The 19,567-nt window shown below is 43.7% G+C and overlaps 1 protein-coding gene across 1 annotated transcript in view; it reads right to left on the bottom strand.

The window, feature by feature from the left end:
• bmp7b (bone morphogenetic protein 7b) overlaps window positions 1-18,510 on the bottom strand; it is a 148,891-nt gene extending 130,381 nt beyond the window's left edge. Inside the window, exon 1 of the mRNA XM_072239080.1 lies at window positions 17,834-18,510. Coding sequence (XP_072095181.1) covers window positions 17,834-18,227 — 394 coding nt within the window. The 5' untranslated portion in view covers window positions 18,228-18,510. The remainder of the gene's footprint in view (window positions 1-17,833) is intronic.
• Window positions 18,511-19,567: the final 1,057 nt, after the last annotated feature.

Below are 19,567 nucleotides of genomic sequence, written 5' to 3'. Positions count from 1 at the left end.
TCACATCAAGGAAATTCCAGGCTGTTGGCCTTATTTATAATAATATGATATCATATGGTGTGACATAGATACTACACAGATTTTTAACACACTGTAAATTCTTCTTTAACTGTTAAATGGGATTATATCCATGTTAGAGCATCTGCGCCTCAACGTCTTTTATGACATGGAGCCGCAGGGAATACACTCAACGTTTTAGTAGCAGCGTCTTGCCCTCCACCATCGGATTTCGGAATGGAGTATGAACCCATGAACACAACCTCACTATTTTTGCGACCCACACAAGGTACTGGTGGAAGGCAGCAGGCCCGACAGCGTTCATAGGAAGAAGCACAGATGACGTCTCGGCCCGAAACGTCGACTGTGCTTCTTCCTGTGGATGCTGCCTGGCCTGCTGCGTTCCACTAGCATCTTGTGTGTGTTGCTTGAATTTCCAGCATCTGCCGATTTCCTCGTGCTCACCATTTTTGCTCTACTTGTTTCATTCGATTTTAGAAGTATATTTCATATTTCTTATTATGATTTATAGTATCTTTTATGTATTTCTCTGTACTGCTGCCACCGAACAACAAATTTCATGACATTCTGTATGTTAGTGATTCTGACAATGACCATCCTGTCTCCAGAGCAGGATGCATTTGGACACCAGATTGAACCAGCGTTGCCTCATAGTACGGCATGTCTCGTATCCTTCCAAAGCATGGTATGGAGGAAACCTTAGTAGGGGCTGGTCCTCTTGTTTCCAGAACAAGCACATTTTTATGACTGCATGAATAAAGCAGTACAGCTGGCTGCCTGCTGGGCTCAGCACAACTCCTGCGACTGTTTCTAGGATGTCCACATTGACCCTTTGGCCAGGTTCCAGTGAAAGGCTGCAGCGAGCTGGAACGCAGGGCTGCCTGATCCAAACTCTTAAAACAACACAGGTGGCAGCTGTGTGTGCCAGCAGCTTGTGCCTCACTCCATCCCTTGGCCCAGGGCAGCTTTCACCCAAACACTGGGGGATTGCAGCCCAGGCGCAGCTGTTGCTGGGTATGAGGGGATCCAGATGGACCGGACTGCAAATGAATAGACCTGACAATTTTATCAAATTCTAATGGAGGTTGTTTTATAACTTGCATTAGCACTGCCATGTTTTGTACTTTAATGTCCCCAAGGGAATTAAAGCTGTCATTCTTACCAGACTGGGCTCTTTGTCACTTAATCTATTTGGCTTTGGTGCCCTTTTCATTTTGTGTAGCAGTTGTATTAAAACATTCTTAGAACAGCTAAGGAAATAAAGTCATTGAAAATAAATTATGGAAAGGCACAGCCCAGAGGGTGGGCTAATTGTCCCATCAAATCTTCACTTACCCTTTTGAAGAGCAGTCTAGTTAGTTCCACCCTTTTAATCTTTCCCCATACTCCGAACTTCTCCTGCCTCAATTACTTATGCAAAAAAAGAAATGTTTTTTCATATTGTTTAGGTTGTAATTATTAAACAGGAATCAATCCAGTTTCTTTCTTTGAAACTTCTGTTGAAATTGTAACCACCTTTGTCACCGGACGAGCCACTTGAAATTCTGATCATCCGGGAGCTAGAAATCTTCTACCTAAAAGAACCACAGGTTCTTTTGCCAGTTGCTTTCTAGCTACTGACCCTTCGTACATTGCAAATTCCTCAAAACAAACATCTGTAGTCTGCAGCTTCAGCTTCTCAAGTCCAATCATGCATGGCAATTCCTTGTTTTATTGTATTACAGCTAAAGCCCCAAACTGTATTTAACAAAGAAAGTACTGCAGAGTATTTTTAAACAATATTTGACACTGAGCTGTGCAAAGAAATAATAGGGTAGATAAGTAAACACCCGATCAAAGAGGTAGCTTTTAAGGAGATCCTTTCCTTTGTGGGAGTGTTGGGGGGTGCGGTGCTGGAGGGGAGGGAGGTGCTGTGAGGCAAACGCAAGGCAGTTTAATGTGAGGTTGCTTTAGTAGCTGAAGGAATGGTAAAGGAGTTCAATTAGGAGATCATTTAAGAGGGCAGTATTGATAGGGTCCGAATCCAAGTCCAAATCTGGGTCCATTGAAGGCTGGAGGTCAAAGAATACAGACAGACTTGGGGTTAGAGGACTGCGTATGTGCATGGGTGGGAGGGAGGCATAAGGCTTGTTTTGCTGTTGTTGTTTTGTTGTTTGTTGTGTTCTATGTTGTTCCGCTGAGCAATGTCGGCGCTGGAATAGGGGCTCTCCCCAGCATACCAGTGGGTGTGCTGGTCATTAATGCAAACAACACATTTCACTGTACATTCAATGGACACATGACAAATAAACTTGAATCTTGAATCTAGGGTGCAGACGTCTTAGACATATAATAGGATAAAGTAGAATAGAGAGATGAGAATTTTAAGTCAAAGTGCTGCTTATCTGGAAGCTGTTGTAGCTCAGTGAGCACTGGGTGATAGAAAACATTAAGAAGCTGGTCATTGAAGTATGGGTAGCTCACTGAGGGAAAAAGAAGGATATTCATTGGAATACTACACTATCAAAATGGAGCGTCCTAGCAGCAGAGGAAATGAGACAGGGGTGAAGTTGGGGTATATGATTGTAGTAGAAATGACAGTCTTTTTAACCTAATGAACATCTTCAGATTCATTAAGGAACCAAGGCTGTGAAACCCAGTTGTTCAGTTTTACTTGGTTCCAAAGAAGGGACCATTAGATTCTGCAGACCTTGAGCAACACACACAGAGTACTGGAGGAACTCACCAGTCCTGATGAAGGGTCTAGGCTCAAGATGTTGACTGTTTATTTCCCTCCATAGATGCTGCCAGACCTGCTGGGTTCTTCCAGTATTTCAAAGAGGGAATGGGACAGGTGTCCTTAAACACTCTTGGAATTGGGCTTGCACATTCCATCAAGTCACCACCACATGCTTAGGTAAATGCTATTAAAATGTGAAAAAACATTTTAGAATTCTAGATGATGCGGTATCTTCTTCAAGCATTTCCTTTTTGCCTAATGTCGTGCTAACGTACAGGCCAGATAGGCTGTAGTCCAGGATTGCCAGCCTTTACAGATTTTCACGATACCTACCAAAACTAAATAAAATGTTCTAGAGACAGCTCAGGGGATATTAACCATTTGCCAGTGTACAAAAGATTATCTACCTTGATACTGCAGACTGAAACACCCCAGGGATGGAGTGACAGATTCTATTCCATACAATCACACCCTGACAGCCTGACAGATTTTATTCCATACAATCACACCATTCTATCCTTTCCCCCCAGATTGAAGTAAGAGTTGGAGGCAGATCAGATGTCATTAAGAAAACTAATAGTTGAGAGAGTGGTGTAAATGTGAGGGAGAAGATGGCACTAACTACCAACAAAGCCTACAGTCATAGTATGAAGCTGATGCTTGATTCAGATTGAAGTGTATATCAAAAGACCCTCCTAACTCAACCTAGATTGCTTATCCATTGACTGGGGATCAATCTCCAACGTCATTTAATTGCATTTGATGCAAAATGATATCTGATGAAACTCAAATGGAATTGGCTATGTGATCCTGTCCTATATTGATTTAGTTGATCTCTTCTAAAAATTCATTTTTTGTGTTGGGGCTCCAAGGTATGAGTATTGAATGTAACCTTGGTGTCACAGTTTGCATTTTGAAATCTACTTAGAACATAGAACGTAAAGATTACACTGCACTACAGACCCTTCAGCCTAGAATGCTGTGCCAACCTTTTAATCTATTCCAAGATCAATCTAACTCTCCCCTCCCACATAGCCCTCCACTTTTCTATCATCCATGTAAGAGTTTCTGAAATGTCCATAATATATCTGCCTCTACCACCACCTCAGGCAGCACATTCCATGCACCCATCACTCTTTGTATAAAAAAGGTACATCTGACAACCCTCTAAGCATTCCTCCAATCACCTTAAAATTGTGTCCTCTCGTATTAGCCATTTCCATCCTGGAAAAAAATCTCTGGCCGTCTACTCAATCTATACCTCTTACCATAAGACCATATGACATTGGAGACCATGTGACATTTTGTAGATCAAGTAACATCTCATCCTGCTCCACTCCAAAGAGAAAAGTCCTAGCTCGCTCATCCCATCCTCACAAGACGTGATCTCTAGTTCAGGCGGCATCTTGCTAATCTCCTACACACCCATCCAAAACACACACACCACTCCCACAATGAGGTGACCAGAGCTGAACACAACATTTCAAGTGTGGCTTAACCAGAGTTTTATAGAGTTGCAATATTTCCCTGAGGCTCTTGAACCCAATTCCCTGACTAAGGAAGGCAACACACTACATGCCTTCTTAACAACTCTATCAACTTGCATGGCAACTTTGACATATCTATGGATGTGGACCCCAAGATCTCTCAGTTCTTCCACACTGCTAAGAATCCTGCCATTCACCCTGTACTCTGCATTCAAATTCAACTTTCCAAAGTGAATCACTTCACACTTTTCCAGGTTGAACTCTATCTGCCACTTCTCAGCCCAGCTCTGCATTCTGTCAATGCCTTGTTGTAACCTATAGCAACCTTCTACACTATCCACAACAGAGCTGAAAGATTAATTGATTAACTTGTTGCTTTGGTCCTTTATTATGAATGATAGGACCAGGTGATGATTGGGGGGGGAGGGGTGGTTGCTTCTAAAGCTTGATCAGGTCAGAAAACCTAACCTGTGTTCAAGTTCAGTTTCCTATGCTGAGAATCAAAATGATTGATACTAAATGAATCTCAGCTGTGTTATTAACTTTTCATACACGGTGAAGCTACCTTCTGAGAATCTCCTGGTCTCTCTTACATTTACACAAGAGATACGACAGATGCTGGAAATATACTGCAGAGCAATGAGCATAAAATGCTGGAGGAACACAGCAGGTCAGGCAGCATCTATGGAGAGGAATGCACAGTTGAAGTTTCAGGCTGCTACACCTGTCTCTACACCTCCTCCCTCACCACCATTCAGGACTCCAAAACAGTCCTTCCAGGTGAAGCAACACGCCATCTATGAGTCTGTTGGGGTTTTCTACTCTAGCCAGTGCTCCCAGTACAGTCTCCTCTACCCAGGTGAGACCCAATGTAGATTGGTGAACTGCTTCTTCGAGCACCTTCGCTCCATCCACCACAAAAGGCAGTCTTTCTGGTGGCCACCCATTTTAATTCCACTTCCCATTCCCATTCTGCCATGTCAGTTCATGGCTTCGTCTACTGTCACGATGAGACCACTCACAGGTTGAAGTGCAGCACCTCATATTCTGTCTGGGTAGTCACCAACCTGATGGCATGAATATCGATTTCTTTAACTTCTTTTAACCCCCTCCTTCTTCCCTTTCCCCCATGATCCACTGCCCTCTCCTTTCAGATTCCATTTTCTTCAGCGCTTCCACCGATTGTCTCTTATATTTGCTGTTTTCTCATTACAAGCGAGTGTTAAGATAGAGTACAGGATGCGGTAGTTGGGATTTCACATATAAGGTCTTCACCAGATTACATGATACCAAATATCTTTGAGCTTGAATTATAGATGCACATGGTGCAAGACAAAATAACCTATTTATTCATGCGCCCAAATGGGAACTGATGGTTTAAAAAGCCCCAAGATGGAGGTTTCAGACAATATACCTTATTGCAAGGTATTTGAGAGCAATGGAGGGAATCTGCTATAATGTTTTTCTTTCCCCATTTATTTCACACTGCTGCATCCACGAGGAACCATTGTTAATCCCAATTTAACCTGGCAATTTGTAAGCATTGCTGGATGAGGTTTTTTTTATTGAAACATAAGTATATTGAAATGGAAGACATTCATTCAATAGCTTAACTGTGATGTGATGCTGAAAGAGATTACATTTATCGATTTTTCATTGCATTTATATATGCTGAGCTTGTAAAAGGTATGACATAGATTCAGTCTATCTCCTGATTTCTACTATAATTAAAATGGTCCAGATGCATCACAAGGTATGAGGGATTCAACATAAAGATGCTTGCAGATTCATGCTTGTAAATTCTTTATTTGTTGCCACTTAGCTAAATGAGCTCTGCCCACTGACTATTGATCAGGGTTTCTGAGCCATGTACTATCAGTAAAGTGGTCTAGTCATGATTCTATTGAATCCAATTCCAGATAGTCAGAGGTAAACTGCATTACTTCGAGGGATCATAGTATTTAGCTTTAAGATTAGCTTGGTGGCATGGCACCTTTAGTTAAACCACAGTGGGGTAAACTGACTAGATTCAGTTAATATATTTGGTTATAGCAATCAGGCCAGGTTGGTATGATAGGGTTATAAGTTTTGTGAATGTTAGGCAGGCTGGTTTGGTAAATGAAGTTCTTGGTTTTATCTCATTGGGTCAGGCTGCTTTGATGTGGTAATTTTATTTGTTATTTCAGAGTGGAACTGGCTGGTTTGATGGAACATGCATTTGGTTATTTCAGAGTGGAACAGGATGGTAATATCACAATAGGACAGTCTTACTTGGTGAGTTGCCATATTTGGATGTAGCCTTCTCTAGAGAAAAATGAGAGGATCAGCCGGTAGAAGGTCTTTAACATTATAGAAGTTTTTTTATGGGGTTCATATGGAAAAAAAATCAGTTGTGATGAGCCCAAAGCAGGCTTTGATTCTAAGATAGTCATCAAGGACAAAAGATGAATTCAGCGGAAACATATTAACATAGGGAACTGATTAAAATGTGTACCTCATGGAGTAAGTAACTGAGATAAAGAACAAAAGCCGAATTGGTAGATGCGAGTTTAAATGTAACATTTAACACAAGCTTGGGTAGGTACATGGATGAGAGAGGTATGGGGGGGGGCGGTGATGATCCAGGTGCAGGTAGATGGGATAGGCAGAAGACCAAGCCAGCACCATCTAGATGGACCAGAGCGTCTGTTTCTGTGCTGTAATGCTCTATGACTCCAGGTGACACTGGGCTGACATTCCAGTGCATTATTAGGGTGCGCTGCACTGATGCTTTTTGAACTAGATGTTTAACCAGAAGCCCATTTGCTCTTTTATGTGAATGTAAATCATCCATTAGAACTGCTCAGAGGAAAAGGCAGTGCTCACTGTAGTTCCAGGCCAGAGTTTATTGCTCATTTGATTTTCATCAAAATCACATTGTTGCTTGTGACAACTTGCTGTGAGACCTCAATCGCTTCCTTAGTCATACCTCAAGGCTACAGGTGCTTAGGACTAGGTCAGTCCTGAGTAATACAGATATAGATATAGGACTCACAGACCTGGGACACTTCCTTTGACAGACAGGGATCATTCTATGAAGCCATGGACATGGTTTATTACTCAAGAATGCAAACAAAGCCCCTGAACTACTGATGTTGACCACTCCCTGAGACGAGAATTAGATCACTTTCTGACCCTTACTGTTTAATCCCTGAGCCAGAGGCACAAATCAAGCCCTGAATAAAAGACAATGATCACTCTACAAACTACAGACATTCATCAGAATTTGTTGCCTGGTCCTAGTTGCCATGGAGAAGATGGCAGTGTGCCTCCTACTTGAATCGATGTGATCTTTCTCACAGAGGCACTCACAAAATACTGTTGGGTAGGGATTCCCAGAATTTAGGCCTGACAATGAAGGGATGATTTAATATTTACATAATGATGCCTGATGTAGGGAGTAATCTGCAAGTGATGGTCTGCTGCCTTTGTCCTTCTTGGTAGTCAGTGTAGTAGGTCTGGGGGCTAAACGGTGTTGAGGTCGACAGGGCTGACAGCTTCACTCCTAGCAACAATCACCACATTGACACCACAGTCAAGAAACTTCTTGAGGTGTCTGAAGAAATTTGGCATGTCCCTGTAGACCCTTACTAATTCTTATCAATGCATCATAGAAAGCATCCTATCCAGTGGCATCAGGGCTTGGTATGGGAGCAGCTCTGCAGGTGATTGCAAGAAACTGCAGCGAGTTGAGGACACAGCACAGCGCATCATAGTAACCAGCCTCCCCTCTGTTTACTCTCTCTGCTGCCATGCACCCCAGAAATTCTGTCTCCTGCCTCCTCCCATCATACAGAAGATACAAAAGCCTGAATTCATGTCCCACCAGGTTCAAAGCTTCTATTTTTTTACATAAGCTCTTATTATTAAATGGTTCCCTTGTATGACAAGATGGACTGTTGACCTCACAATCTACTTCTTCATGAGTTTACAGCTTATTGTTTACCCACACTGCACTTTCTCTATAGCTGTTACACTTTATTCTGCATTTTTATTGCTTACTTTGTTCTGCCTCAATGCACTGTGTAATGATCTGATCTGTGTGCAAGACAAGCTTGTCACTCTAACGCAACACAAGTGACCATAATAAGCCTATTGCAATTCCAGCTGCTGGGTGATTGACTATAGTGCTATCTGCAGATGGTACGCAGTGTATCCACTGAATACGGTGTGGAGGATCAATGCACATGACTGCTTTGCCCTGGGTCTTCAAAGTTCAAGCTCAAAGTAAATTTACTATCAAAGTACATATATTTAATCATATACTGCCCTGAGATTCATTTTCTTACAGACATTCACAGTAGAACAATAGAATCAATGAAAATCTACACACAAAGGCCAACATGCAAAAGAACTCAGACGGTGCAAATACAAAGTAGAAAAAATAAGTATAATAATAATAAATAAATCAATAAATAGATAATACTGAGAACATGAGTTGCTGAGTCCTTGAAAATGGATGTGGAAACAGTTCAGTGTTGAGTGAGTGAAGTTCTCCACACTGGTTCAAATGGTTGAAGGGTAGTAACTGTTCCTGAACCTAGTGGCTCCTGTTCCTCCTTCAGATCAGAAGAGAACATTGATGATGGATGTTGCTTTCTTGTGGCAGCACTCCTGGTAGATGTGCTGAGTGGTGGGGAGGGTGTTTCCTGTGACGGACTGGGCTGTATCCATTGCTTTTTGGAGGCTTTTCTGAATCGGGGCATAGGTACTTCCATGCCAGGCTGTGATGCAAACTACCAGTCAGAATACTCTCCACTGTGCATCTATAAAAGTTTGTCAAAGTTTTCAATGGCATGCCGAATCTGAGCAAACTTCTAAGAAGGTAGAGATGCTACTGTGCCTTCTTAGAAATGGCGCTTAGAAATAGAAATGTGTTGTCAGGCTTCTTGAGAGTTGTTGGTGTTGCGTTCATCGAAGCAAACGAAGAATATTCCACTACGATCGGCACGTTTGCCTTGTTGCTATTGGCGAGGGCTTGGGGAGTCTGGAGATGAAGCACTTGTTGAAGTTTACTATGTGACTCTTGTAGATACTTTTGTAACCTGTTGAGTCTCTGATCCCATTAATGATGGGGGGCTAGTGGCAATGCCATCGACTATTAAGGGCAGCTGGTTAAGTTCTTTACTGTTGGATGTGAGCATTGCCTGGTGCTTCTGTGGTATAGATAGAACATAGAAGAATACAGTGCAGGAACAGGCCCAGCGGCCCACAACGTTGTGCCCAAGTAATCAAATACCCAACTCAGTTATTCCCTCTGCCTACACAATACCCATATCTTTCCATTTCCAGCACATTCATGTGCTTATCTAAGGGACTCCATTGTATTTGCGTCCACCATCACACCCGGCCGCACATTACATTCATTCACCATGCTCTGTGAAAAATTTCCCCCGTACATCTTCCTACCCCTCTTACCTTGCATGCATGCCCTCTGGTAATGGACACTTTAACCGTGGGAAAGAGATACTAGCTGTCTACCCTACCTACGCATTGTATAATCTTATAAACTTCTCTCAGATCTCCCCTCAGCCGCTGCTGCTCCAGAGGAGACAATGTAAGTTGGTTGTACCTCCTCTTACAGCACATGCCCTCTAATCTAGGTGGCACTCTGGTGAACCAACTCCAATGTCTCCACGTTCTTCCTATAATGGGACGACCAACACTGAATGCATTAGTCCAGATGTGGCTTGACTAGAGTTTTTTAAAGCTGCAATTTCATTTCCTGAAGCTTGATTTCAATGTAAGCCCACTGTGTGCCTCCTTAACTACTCTATCAACTCGTGTAGATACTTTAACTTGAGGGTGAGATAAAGAAGGTTTATCCCATGTGTTGATTGGCTCACCATCTATTCAGAATCAGAATCCTTTATTATCTCCAAGTATGTGGACACATACAGGGAATTTGATGCCGGTTTCCCTGAGCTCTCGCTGTACAGAATCAAAAAGCAAACAAAACAATAGTGCAAATAATCGTGAACTATATACAATGAGGTACACCTGTGTATGTACAGGTGGACTTGGTTTATAATAGACTAAATTTCAAGTGTTGATAAGACTGATGGCATACGGAAAGAAACTGTTCTTGTACCTATTTGTCCTGGCATACAGTGATCTAAAGAGCCTACCAGAAGGGAGGGGTTGGAACAGGTGGTGTCCAGGGTGTGATGGGTCTACAATGATGCTGCTTGCTCGCTTCCTGACTCTAGATGCATATAAGTCCTGGATCAAGGGCAGCTTCACACCAATAATCCTCTCCACAGCCCTGACCATTCTTTGGAGTCTGTTCTTGTCTTGTTTGGTAGCTGATCCAAACCAGACAGTGATGGACGAACAGAGAACAGACTGGATTATTCCTGAATAGAATTGAATCAGCAGCTTCTGAGGCAGGTTGTACTTCCTGAGTTGACGTAGGAAATACGACCTCTGCTGAGCCTTTTTGATAAGAGTGTCCGCGTTGGGTGCCCACTTCAGGTCCTGGGAGATTGTGACACCCAGAAACCTGAAGGTCTCCACAGCAGACACAATACTGTTGAGTATAGTGAGTGGGGGGAGTATTGGGGGGCTCCTCCTGAAGTCCATCGTCATCTCCACAGTCTTGAGCGTATTTAGCTCCACATTGTTCTGACCACACCAGAGGTCCAGCCGTTCCACCATCCGTCTGTATGCAGACTCATCACTGTCTTGGATAAGGCCAATGACAGTTGTGTCGCCTGCAAACTCCAGGAGTTTAACAGATGGATCCTGTGAGGTGCAGTCATTAGTGTAAAGGGAGAAGAGCAGTGGGGAGAGCACACATTCCTGAGGGGCTCCGGTACTGATTGACTGGGTGCTAGAAATGATGCTCCCCAGCCTCACTTGCTGCACCCTGTCAGCCAGGAAGCTTGTGATCCACTGACAGATGACGGGGGAGACAGTGAGCTAGGTGAGTTTGGAGTGGAGGATTTCTGGGACGATGGTGTTGAATGCCAAGCTGAAGTCAACAAACAGGACCCTCACAGACGTTCCTGGGTTGTCGAGGTGTTGTAGTATGTAATGCAGTCCCATGTGGACTGCATCATCCACTGCCCTATTTGCCCGATAAGCAGATTGCAGGGGATCCATCAGGGGGCCTGTGATGTCCTTCAGGTGAGACAACACTAGTCTCTCAAAGGACTTCATGACCACAGATGTCAAGGCAACAGGGCTGTAGTCATTTAGTCCCTTGATAGTGGGTTTCTTAGGGACTGGAATGATATTGCAGATCTAGTACGATATCCTCATAGAAGGATCAGAAGTGTGGAAAGTGAGAATTTTAAATTCCAGGGTGTTAAGTTCTCTGAGGATCTGACCTGGCCCCAACAATCAATGCAGCCATAAAGAAGGCAAGACAGCAGCTATATTTCATTAAGTGTTTGATTAGATTTGGTTTGTCACCTAAAATACTCAAACTTCAACAGATGAACCGTGGAGAACACTTTGACAGGCTGCATCACTGTCTGGTATGAGTGAGTGGAGGAGGGGGGCTGCCACTGAACAGGATTGAGAGAAGCTACAGAATGTTGTAAAATTACTCAGCTCCCTCTTGGGTACCAGCCTCCTTAGTATCCAAGACATCTTCAAGGAATGGTGCCTCAGAAAGGCAGCATCCATTATTAAGGACCTCCAGCACCCAGAACATGCCCTCTTCTTATTGTCTCATCAGGAAGGAGGTACAGGAGCCTGAAGGCACACACTCAGCAATTCAGGAACAGCTTCCTTCCCCCTGCCATCCAATCCCTAAATAGACATTGAATCCACGAACACTACCTCACTTTTATTAAATAATTATTTTTGTTCTTGTACTATTTTTAATTTAACAATTTAATATTTACTATAACTGCTTTATTTTTTTCCCCTATATTATCATGTACTGCATTGTCCTGCTGCTGCTAAGTTAACAAATTTCACAACACATGCTGATGAAACCTGATTCTGATCGATATCCTACTAGACATGACCATCTCTATCAGTGGTGGAGCTACTGTTCTGTCTTAGTGATGGAAATTGAAAATGTCAACCCAGGGCACTTTCTGTCCTGTTTCTATTTTCATAGAACATAGAACAGTACAGCATAGTACTGGCCCTTTGGCCATGATGTTAGGCAACCCACATAAACCAACTCCATGATCAATTTAAACCCTCCTTTTTACACAGCCCATAACTTCCATTTTTTTCTTCCATCCATGAGCCTGTCTTGAAGTTTCTTAAATGTTCCTAATGTATCTACCTCTACCACCATACCATTACATCACTTACATTCTAACGCATTCCAGGAACTTACCACTCTCCGTGTGGGAAAAAAAAACCTACCTCTGACATCTTCCCTAAACTTTCCTCAACTCACCATAAAAGGATTTCCTCCGGTATTAGCCATTGCCATGCTGGGAAACAGGTGCTGTTTGTCACTCTATCTATACCTCTTATAATCTTATTCACCTCTACCCAATTGCCTCTCACACTTCTTTGCTCCAAATCTCAAAGTGTTTTTCAATATGGAGGAGCACAAATTCATCATTTGAGGGACAATTTTGGGTGGTATCAAGAAGCTTCCTTGACCACGTTTGACCAGAAGGCATGCATTGAAGGTGAGAGAGGCAAGGGGAGCATTTGGGGCAAATATTTTACTCAGAGTATGGTGAGTGCCCGGAATGTGCTGCCAGGGGTTGTGGTGGAGGCAAGTCTGATAGAGACACTCAAGAGGTTCTTGGATAAGTATACGAAGCAACGTGCGCGGCCACTCCAGTGATGATATCTGTTATCTGTCAAGTAGGATGCCGTGCACAATCCTGATTTGATGGAGGCAGACGTGAGAGCATGGAGGAACATCAGGTGAAACTTCCGAAATGCCTGTTTCGCTGCCGCTGCTACTGTGTGATCCAAAATCTCCAGAGGGGAAGGCCCCGAGTCCTCGGCTTTGCTTGTTGCTCAGTGGCTGGGGTGGGGTTGAACCGCTCGGCAGAGATGGTGCTCGGTGCTCGCTGTCAGAGGGCTGGTCAGAGGCTCGAAGTTTTCGGACAAACTCAGAGTCGGACTGTGGTCGGGTGCTTCCAGGATGCTGCATCGGCAAGTTTCCAGTGCTGGAGGCTCATGGCAGGGAGAGTTTCTCCCTTCTACCGTCTGCGTGAGATGTTGGGGCTATCGGGACTTTGAGACTTTTTTTTACCGTGCCCATGGTCTGCTCTTATCAAATTACGGGATTGCTTTGCACTGTTGTACCTATATGTTATAATTATGTGGTTTTTGTCAGTTTTAGTCTTGGTTTGTCCTGTGTTTTCGTGATATCATACTGGAGGAACATTGTATCACTTTTTAATGCATGCATTTCTAAATGATAGTAAATGAGGACTGAGTGTCCTCATAATCTAATATGAAGGAAATGGAAAGATATGCTCATTGTGCAGGAGTTAGAGGTGCTTGTGTGAGTGAGTGGGTTGTGGTGGGGCTGGGAAAGGGGCTTGTTTTGCTGCTGTTGTCTTGTTTTCTTTTGTTGTTGCTGCTTGTGTTGTTTCGTGGAGCGTGGCGAGCATGCTATGTTGGCAAGGGAATGTGTGGTGACACTTGTGGGCTGCCCCCAGCAGATTCTTGGGTGTGCTGGCTGTTAATGCACACTGTGCACTTCACTGTGTGTTTTGATGTACATGTGATCAATAAATCTGAAACTGATTTATTGGGCTCTGGAGCCAATGCTGAGGATTCCCAGACTACACCCTTCTACTGAATAGCAGTTTGCCGTAACCTGTCAATGGTGCCCAGGGATTCGGATACATGGCATCCAAGGTATCACCCTGAGTATCACCATTGGCAGGGCTGCTGCCACAATTTAGATACCAGTTCCCAGATCTACACGATGAGGACTTTGCATGTTTGAATTGGCTAAAAACAAATCCTGTGATGTTTAAATTCAATGCCAAGGTGGAGACCATGTGGCCTATTTAATTTTATCCTTTTTGTTTTTAACGGAATGATAATGACATCATTAACTGAGGGTCATCCGGCCTTTTCAGAGGACAGTCAACCATTTTGATGCAGGTCTGGATTCACACCTAGGTCAAGGTAGGTACTTCCAGTCTAAGCAGACAGCCGAGGGATGATGTTTGTCTACCATTTGTGTTGCTCCGCTTCAAACCTCTCTCTGAGCCCCATTCACCTAAGTGTTCAGTTTCCAGCAATGTTATGACAGCTGAGTTGAAGGATCTTCTGGCAAGTTTTATCCAGACTTGATCCAGCATAGCCAACCTTTGCCCTGTTTGGCTCCAGACCACACTAGGTCAAAAGTTATCAGGCCAAACATGGGCAAGGAATACTCTTTGATTGCCACCCAATATTTTAGATTATGAAGACACGCAGTCCTCTTTTACTGTCATTTAGTAATGCATGCATTAAGAAATGATACAATATTTCCTCGGGTGTGATATCACAAAACACAGGACAGACCAAGACTGAAAAAACTAACAAAACCACATAATTATAACATATAGTTGCAATAGTGCAACAATGCCACAGCTTGGTGAAGAAGTCCATGAGCACGGTAAAAAGTTCAAAGTCTCTCAAATGTTCCACATCTCACGCAGATGGGAGAAGTTAGAAAAACTCTCCCTGCCATGCCCGACCACAGTCCGACTCTGAGTCATCCGAAAACTTCAAGCCTCCGATCAGCTCTCTGACACCGAGTACTGAGCGCCATCTCTGTCCGAACGATTCGGCCTTAATCTCGGTTTCCAACAGCAGGCAAAGCCGGGGATTTTGAGGCCTTCTCTCCGGAAGATTCCTGACTGTGCAGTAACAACAGCAGCGAACTAGCGTTTCAGAAATTTCTCCAGATGTTCTTCTGTGCTTTCACGTCTGTCTCCATTAAATCAGAATTGTCCACGGCCCCTATTTAATGGATACGATATCATTTTTCACCGGAGGGCTGCGCACGCGCGGCGCGCTGCTCTCTCTCCTCCCGCCCAGAATATTTTCCCCCAGATGCTGATCCTCTGTTCCTCCGTGTGCTCTGCAAGCACTGCTCCACAGCGAGTAGCAGGTTGTCATTCAAAGGTGTTTAAACATAAGTTTGTCAATAACTTCAGGAAGTAGGGCAGTGGATATGCTCCCACTTACACCAATGGTGTTGAGGTTGAGAGGGCTGAGAACTTCAAGTTTCTAACAGTGAACACCACCAGCCTTTGCTGGCCCAAACACATTGATGTCACAGTCAAAGGAGCTCACCTGCACCTCTGCTTCCTCTGGAGGCTAGAAATTTGACGTCCCCATTGACCTTTACCATTCTTTATCGATGCACTGTAGAAAGCATTCTATCTGAATGCAATACCCCTGTCTGTGGCAACTGCTCTGCCCATGACCGCAAGAAACTGCAGAGGGTTGTGGGCACAGCTCAGCACATCACGGAAACCAGCCTCCCCTCCATGGACACTGTCCGTACTTCTCGCTGTCTCAGTGAAGATACTAGAACCTGAAAGCACATCACACAAAATGCTGGAGGAACTCAGCAGGCCAGGCAGCATCGATGGAAAAAAAGTACAGTGGATGTTTCGGTCCGAGACCCTTTGGCAGGTCTAAACCTGCTCAAGAACAGCTTCTATCCCGCTGTTATCAGACTTCTGAACAGACCTCTTGTATGATCAGATAGAACCTTAACCTCACCTGGTTGTCATCTTGCACTTTATTGTTTACCTGCACTGTACTTTTTCTGTGGCTGTTACACATTGTTCTTGTTTTATATTGCTCTCCCTCAATCTAATGATCTGACTTGAATAAACAGAACGCAAGATGCAGCTTTTCACAGTAGCTTAGTACATGGTACGTATGACAATAGTAAACCAATACATGCACATTTTCAATTGTCTACAGTCAGTCACCTGCCAATCTTTATTTACCTTGAGAAGTGAGTAAGATTGTACATTGGAGGTTCGAATCGTAGATAGGTAAAATATTGGGGCAGAAGGTAAGTAGTTCACATCACTGTACTGTGGAATGATGTGGAATACAGGACTCATAATGGAGTGCACAGAGAGCAAACTGAGGCAAGACTTCCCTCCATCAATTGTGTAAAAAAGTTAAATCTACTGCATTATGAATGCTCATGAACATGTTAGTCGCATTACATTAAGAAGCAGAGTGCACCCCTTCTCGAACATTCAACACACTATTGAGTCTGGGTTTGATCAACTTAGTCACGGCCAGGGAATGATTTAGAGGTGTAACAACTGTTTATTTCTGCATGGGGTTCAGAAAACACAAAGCACCAGATAACCACTACACAGCACGCTGGACGTAGTTTGAATGAAGGGTAAGACCCTGGGTTAGCATTTAAGTACGGTCAAGCAACCTGTTGACACTGTTCAACAATAGCTTAAATGAGAAGAAATCTGGAGAGGTTTTGTTTGGCTCTAGAACTTGTCCTAGGAGAGCAGAGCAATGAGAGGACCAAAGCAGGAGAGTAAAAGAATATTCTAGCCAGTTTGTAAAGGTTAGCAGAAGTAGTAACACCTGCCTACTGTGACTGGGATGAATGCATTGATTGAGGGTTACACATCGCAGCTCCACAAAATGGAGCAATGGGGAGACAGCTGCAGTGTGCTCACTTCACCAGCGCACTTTCCCTGCCTCTCAGCAAATTATTTTATCGGGGACCTGAGATTTTAACTCTTAAACTGTAGCATCAGCTGTAAAACCTCACCAATAGAAATAAAACAACTGCAGTTTTACCATTGTCATTACCCTGAATTCCTATCTGTTTAGTTTAAAGGCTGCAAATGGATGAAACAATTACAGGTCAGAAAGAAACCATTCAACTCATCATGCCTGTGCGTGGCAATTACATAGAATAAATATCATGCTGGTCACACTCTGTCCATTGCCTGTAGTCCAATATTTCTTTTCTTTTCTCATGTCCCAATCCAGATCACGTTTTCATTGAAGCGGCAGTTGCCTGCATTCACTGAGCCAAGCATTCACCTCACTTCAGTTGGTCACCCTAAGGATGCAACGTGTGATTGTCATTCCTAGTAGCAGCTCTCTGCATAGGCTGGCCTGTTTCTGTAGCCCCCTTCTCACCTGCTTCCATTGTTCTGGTTTCCAGAGAACGTTGCATTTTATGGGGGAAAAAAGGATTATAGCTTTTCAAAGGAAAAATTGTCACTGGTGAGGTAACTTCAGGGAGATAGAATAGGAAAGTTGGGGGCGGGGGTGGAAGCTGATAATCCCAGAATGGCCTGACGGTGAAGCCAGTGACTGGCTTGGGAGCTACCAGTTGGATTGACCTTACGTAATGTCCACAGTTAATCTTCTTTAACAATCGAAAGAGAAAGGGAGTGCAAAAAGTTAACCAGACTTAAATAAACCAAACAATGTTTTGCTGTAGAGCTTTCTGCCAATCATTTGATTCTAACTGCTACGAGATTCTCACGCAAAATGCTAAGCTTTATCGTGAATATTATTAATCGCCTAAAGCAAGGTGTGCCATATGGGGAGGTTCGTGCATAAAAATCCAGAACTGAAGCATTAGATCATCTTCACAGCTGAAGCGAAAGAAGTTTCAACTTACCCAGGTTGACAAAGCTCATGACCATGTCAGCATCACTGAGGAAAGAGCTGTCTTGCAGGCTGGCCAACGGGGGTCCCTGGGTGGTGAAGATGGCCCGGTAAGGGTACGAGAAGCCCCTCGCATCCTCCGTTAGCATGGAATTGTAGAGATCCAGCATGAACATGGGGGCAGAGTTGTGCTTGCCGTGCAAGTGGGGTCGGGGGCGATGAGGCAGACCCAGGATCGAGAGGATTTCTCTTTGCATCTCCCGTCTCTCCTGACTCTTTAGGCGCCCATGGATAAAGCTGGAATGGATGACGTTGTCTGTGGTCAGGTTGCCCAGAACCAAATGCAGCACAAAGCAGTTCCACAGAAGCCCCACTACAGCTCTTTTAATTAACAGCAGGAAGTTCATTCTTAATCAGGTTGGACAGCTACGTTAATCCTCTACACAAACATGGTCACGTCTTTCTCTGTCTCTCTGTCTGTCTGTCTGTCTCTCTCTCTCCCCTTTAGCTCTTTACAGCTCAGGCGAAGCTGCCTAGGAACTAAGCAAAGCTATCCGAGTGAGGTTGTAGTTCAAGACCCATGCTGTGTGAACTGGCTCCCACAGTTCAGCGAGAGAAGCTCGTGAGTTACTTCACCTACAGGAGCTACAATCCTTCTGCATGTAAATCAGTGCAGTTGTCTAGTGCAGACGGAGCCAGCAGGAGGCTGCTTGTGTGGGAGGAGCACCCTCTAGTCTAAGTTCAAAAGTAGCAACAGAAAATTATCTGAATGTCTTAAGGGCGTCTGTAATTAAGCAAGAGGGATGGGCTTTTGAATTTAACCACTTTTTGGTGAAGAGGTGAGGGCTGACGCAGGATCGGGATGTCTCCATGCCTTTTCTTTTTACTGTCTGAAATTATTTCAATCTTCCAGTTGTTCGGGGGAAGATTTAATTCCCTTTATTTTATCTGCATTTTCCCTCTTATTTGATAAAGCTTCCTTTCTGAGAATGTGTTTAAGGAGGAGAACGGTGGTTGGAGTCATCGGTGGATGTGAGCAGGGTGTTTGGGGGTTGTTGTTGGTGGCAAGAGAGGAAGATACAGTGAAACAGGGAGAGACAGAGAGAGATAGCTTTCAGAAGCATACCAAATTTTTCCTGTACAACAAATAAAAAGGTAGTTACTATTATTTATCGCAAACTAACATGTCAGGCATTTAGTTCACAGCAAGATTGTGCAAAAGATGAATGAGTGATAATCTGTTTAAAGAGAGAATATAAACCAAAAATTTTCTTTCTTTTTAAAAAACTTTGGTGGCAGGTATCTTTAAATTTCTTCATTTTAAATTTGAAGCTATTAACCACATCCAGAGAGAGGCTTTATTCCTCCTTGAGCTATTTTTGCAGTGGGCACCCAAATGGTTCAAATAGCCCTTCAATGGGGTGTAGAACTGTATCCATCCTGCTTCTGCCCGCATGTGGGACATGTCATGTGGTTATTACTGGGAAGGAGCGAGATGTTGGAGCCTTGACTGCATCATCCCTTCAATTAGTGAGTTGTGGCACAGAGGCCAGCCGTAACACGTCCAAGCACATCAGGGTCAGGCAGGTTAGAACAGGTCAGGAGATGAAGTATTGTGGCTCAGTACCACTATTAACCAGTAATCCATGTAGTGAGAGGGATCTTAGTATCATGGTTGAGAAATTATGACTCCATTAATGAACAGTGAATCACCTCAACTTGCTGGGGAAGAAGGGGATAGTCATCT

Source organism: Mobula birostris, chromosome 2 (genome assembly GCF_030028105.1).
Source record: "Mobula birostris isolate sMobBir1 chromosome 2, sMobBir1.hap1, whole genome shotgun sequence".
NCBI classification, from domain to species: domain Eukaryota; kingdom Metazoa; phylum Chordata; class Chondrichthyes; order Myliobatiformes; family Myliobatidae; genus Mobula; species Mobula birostris.
This window is presented reverse-complemented; position numbering and strand designations above follow the sequence as displayed.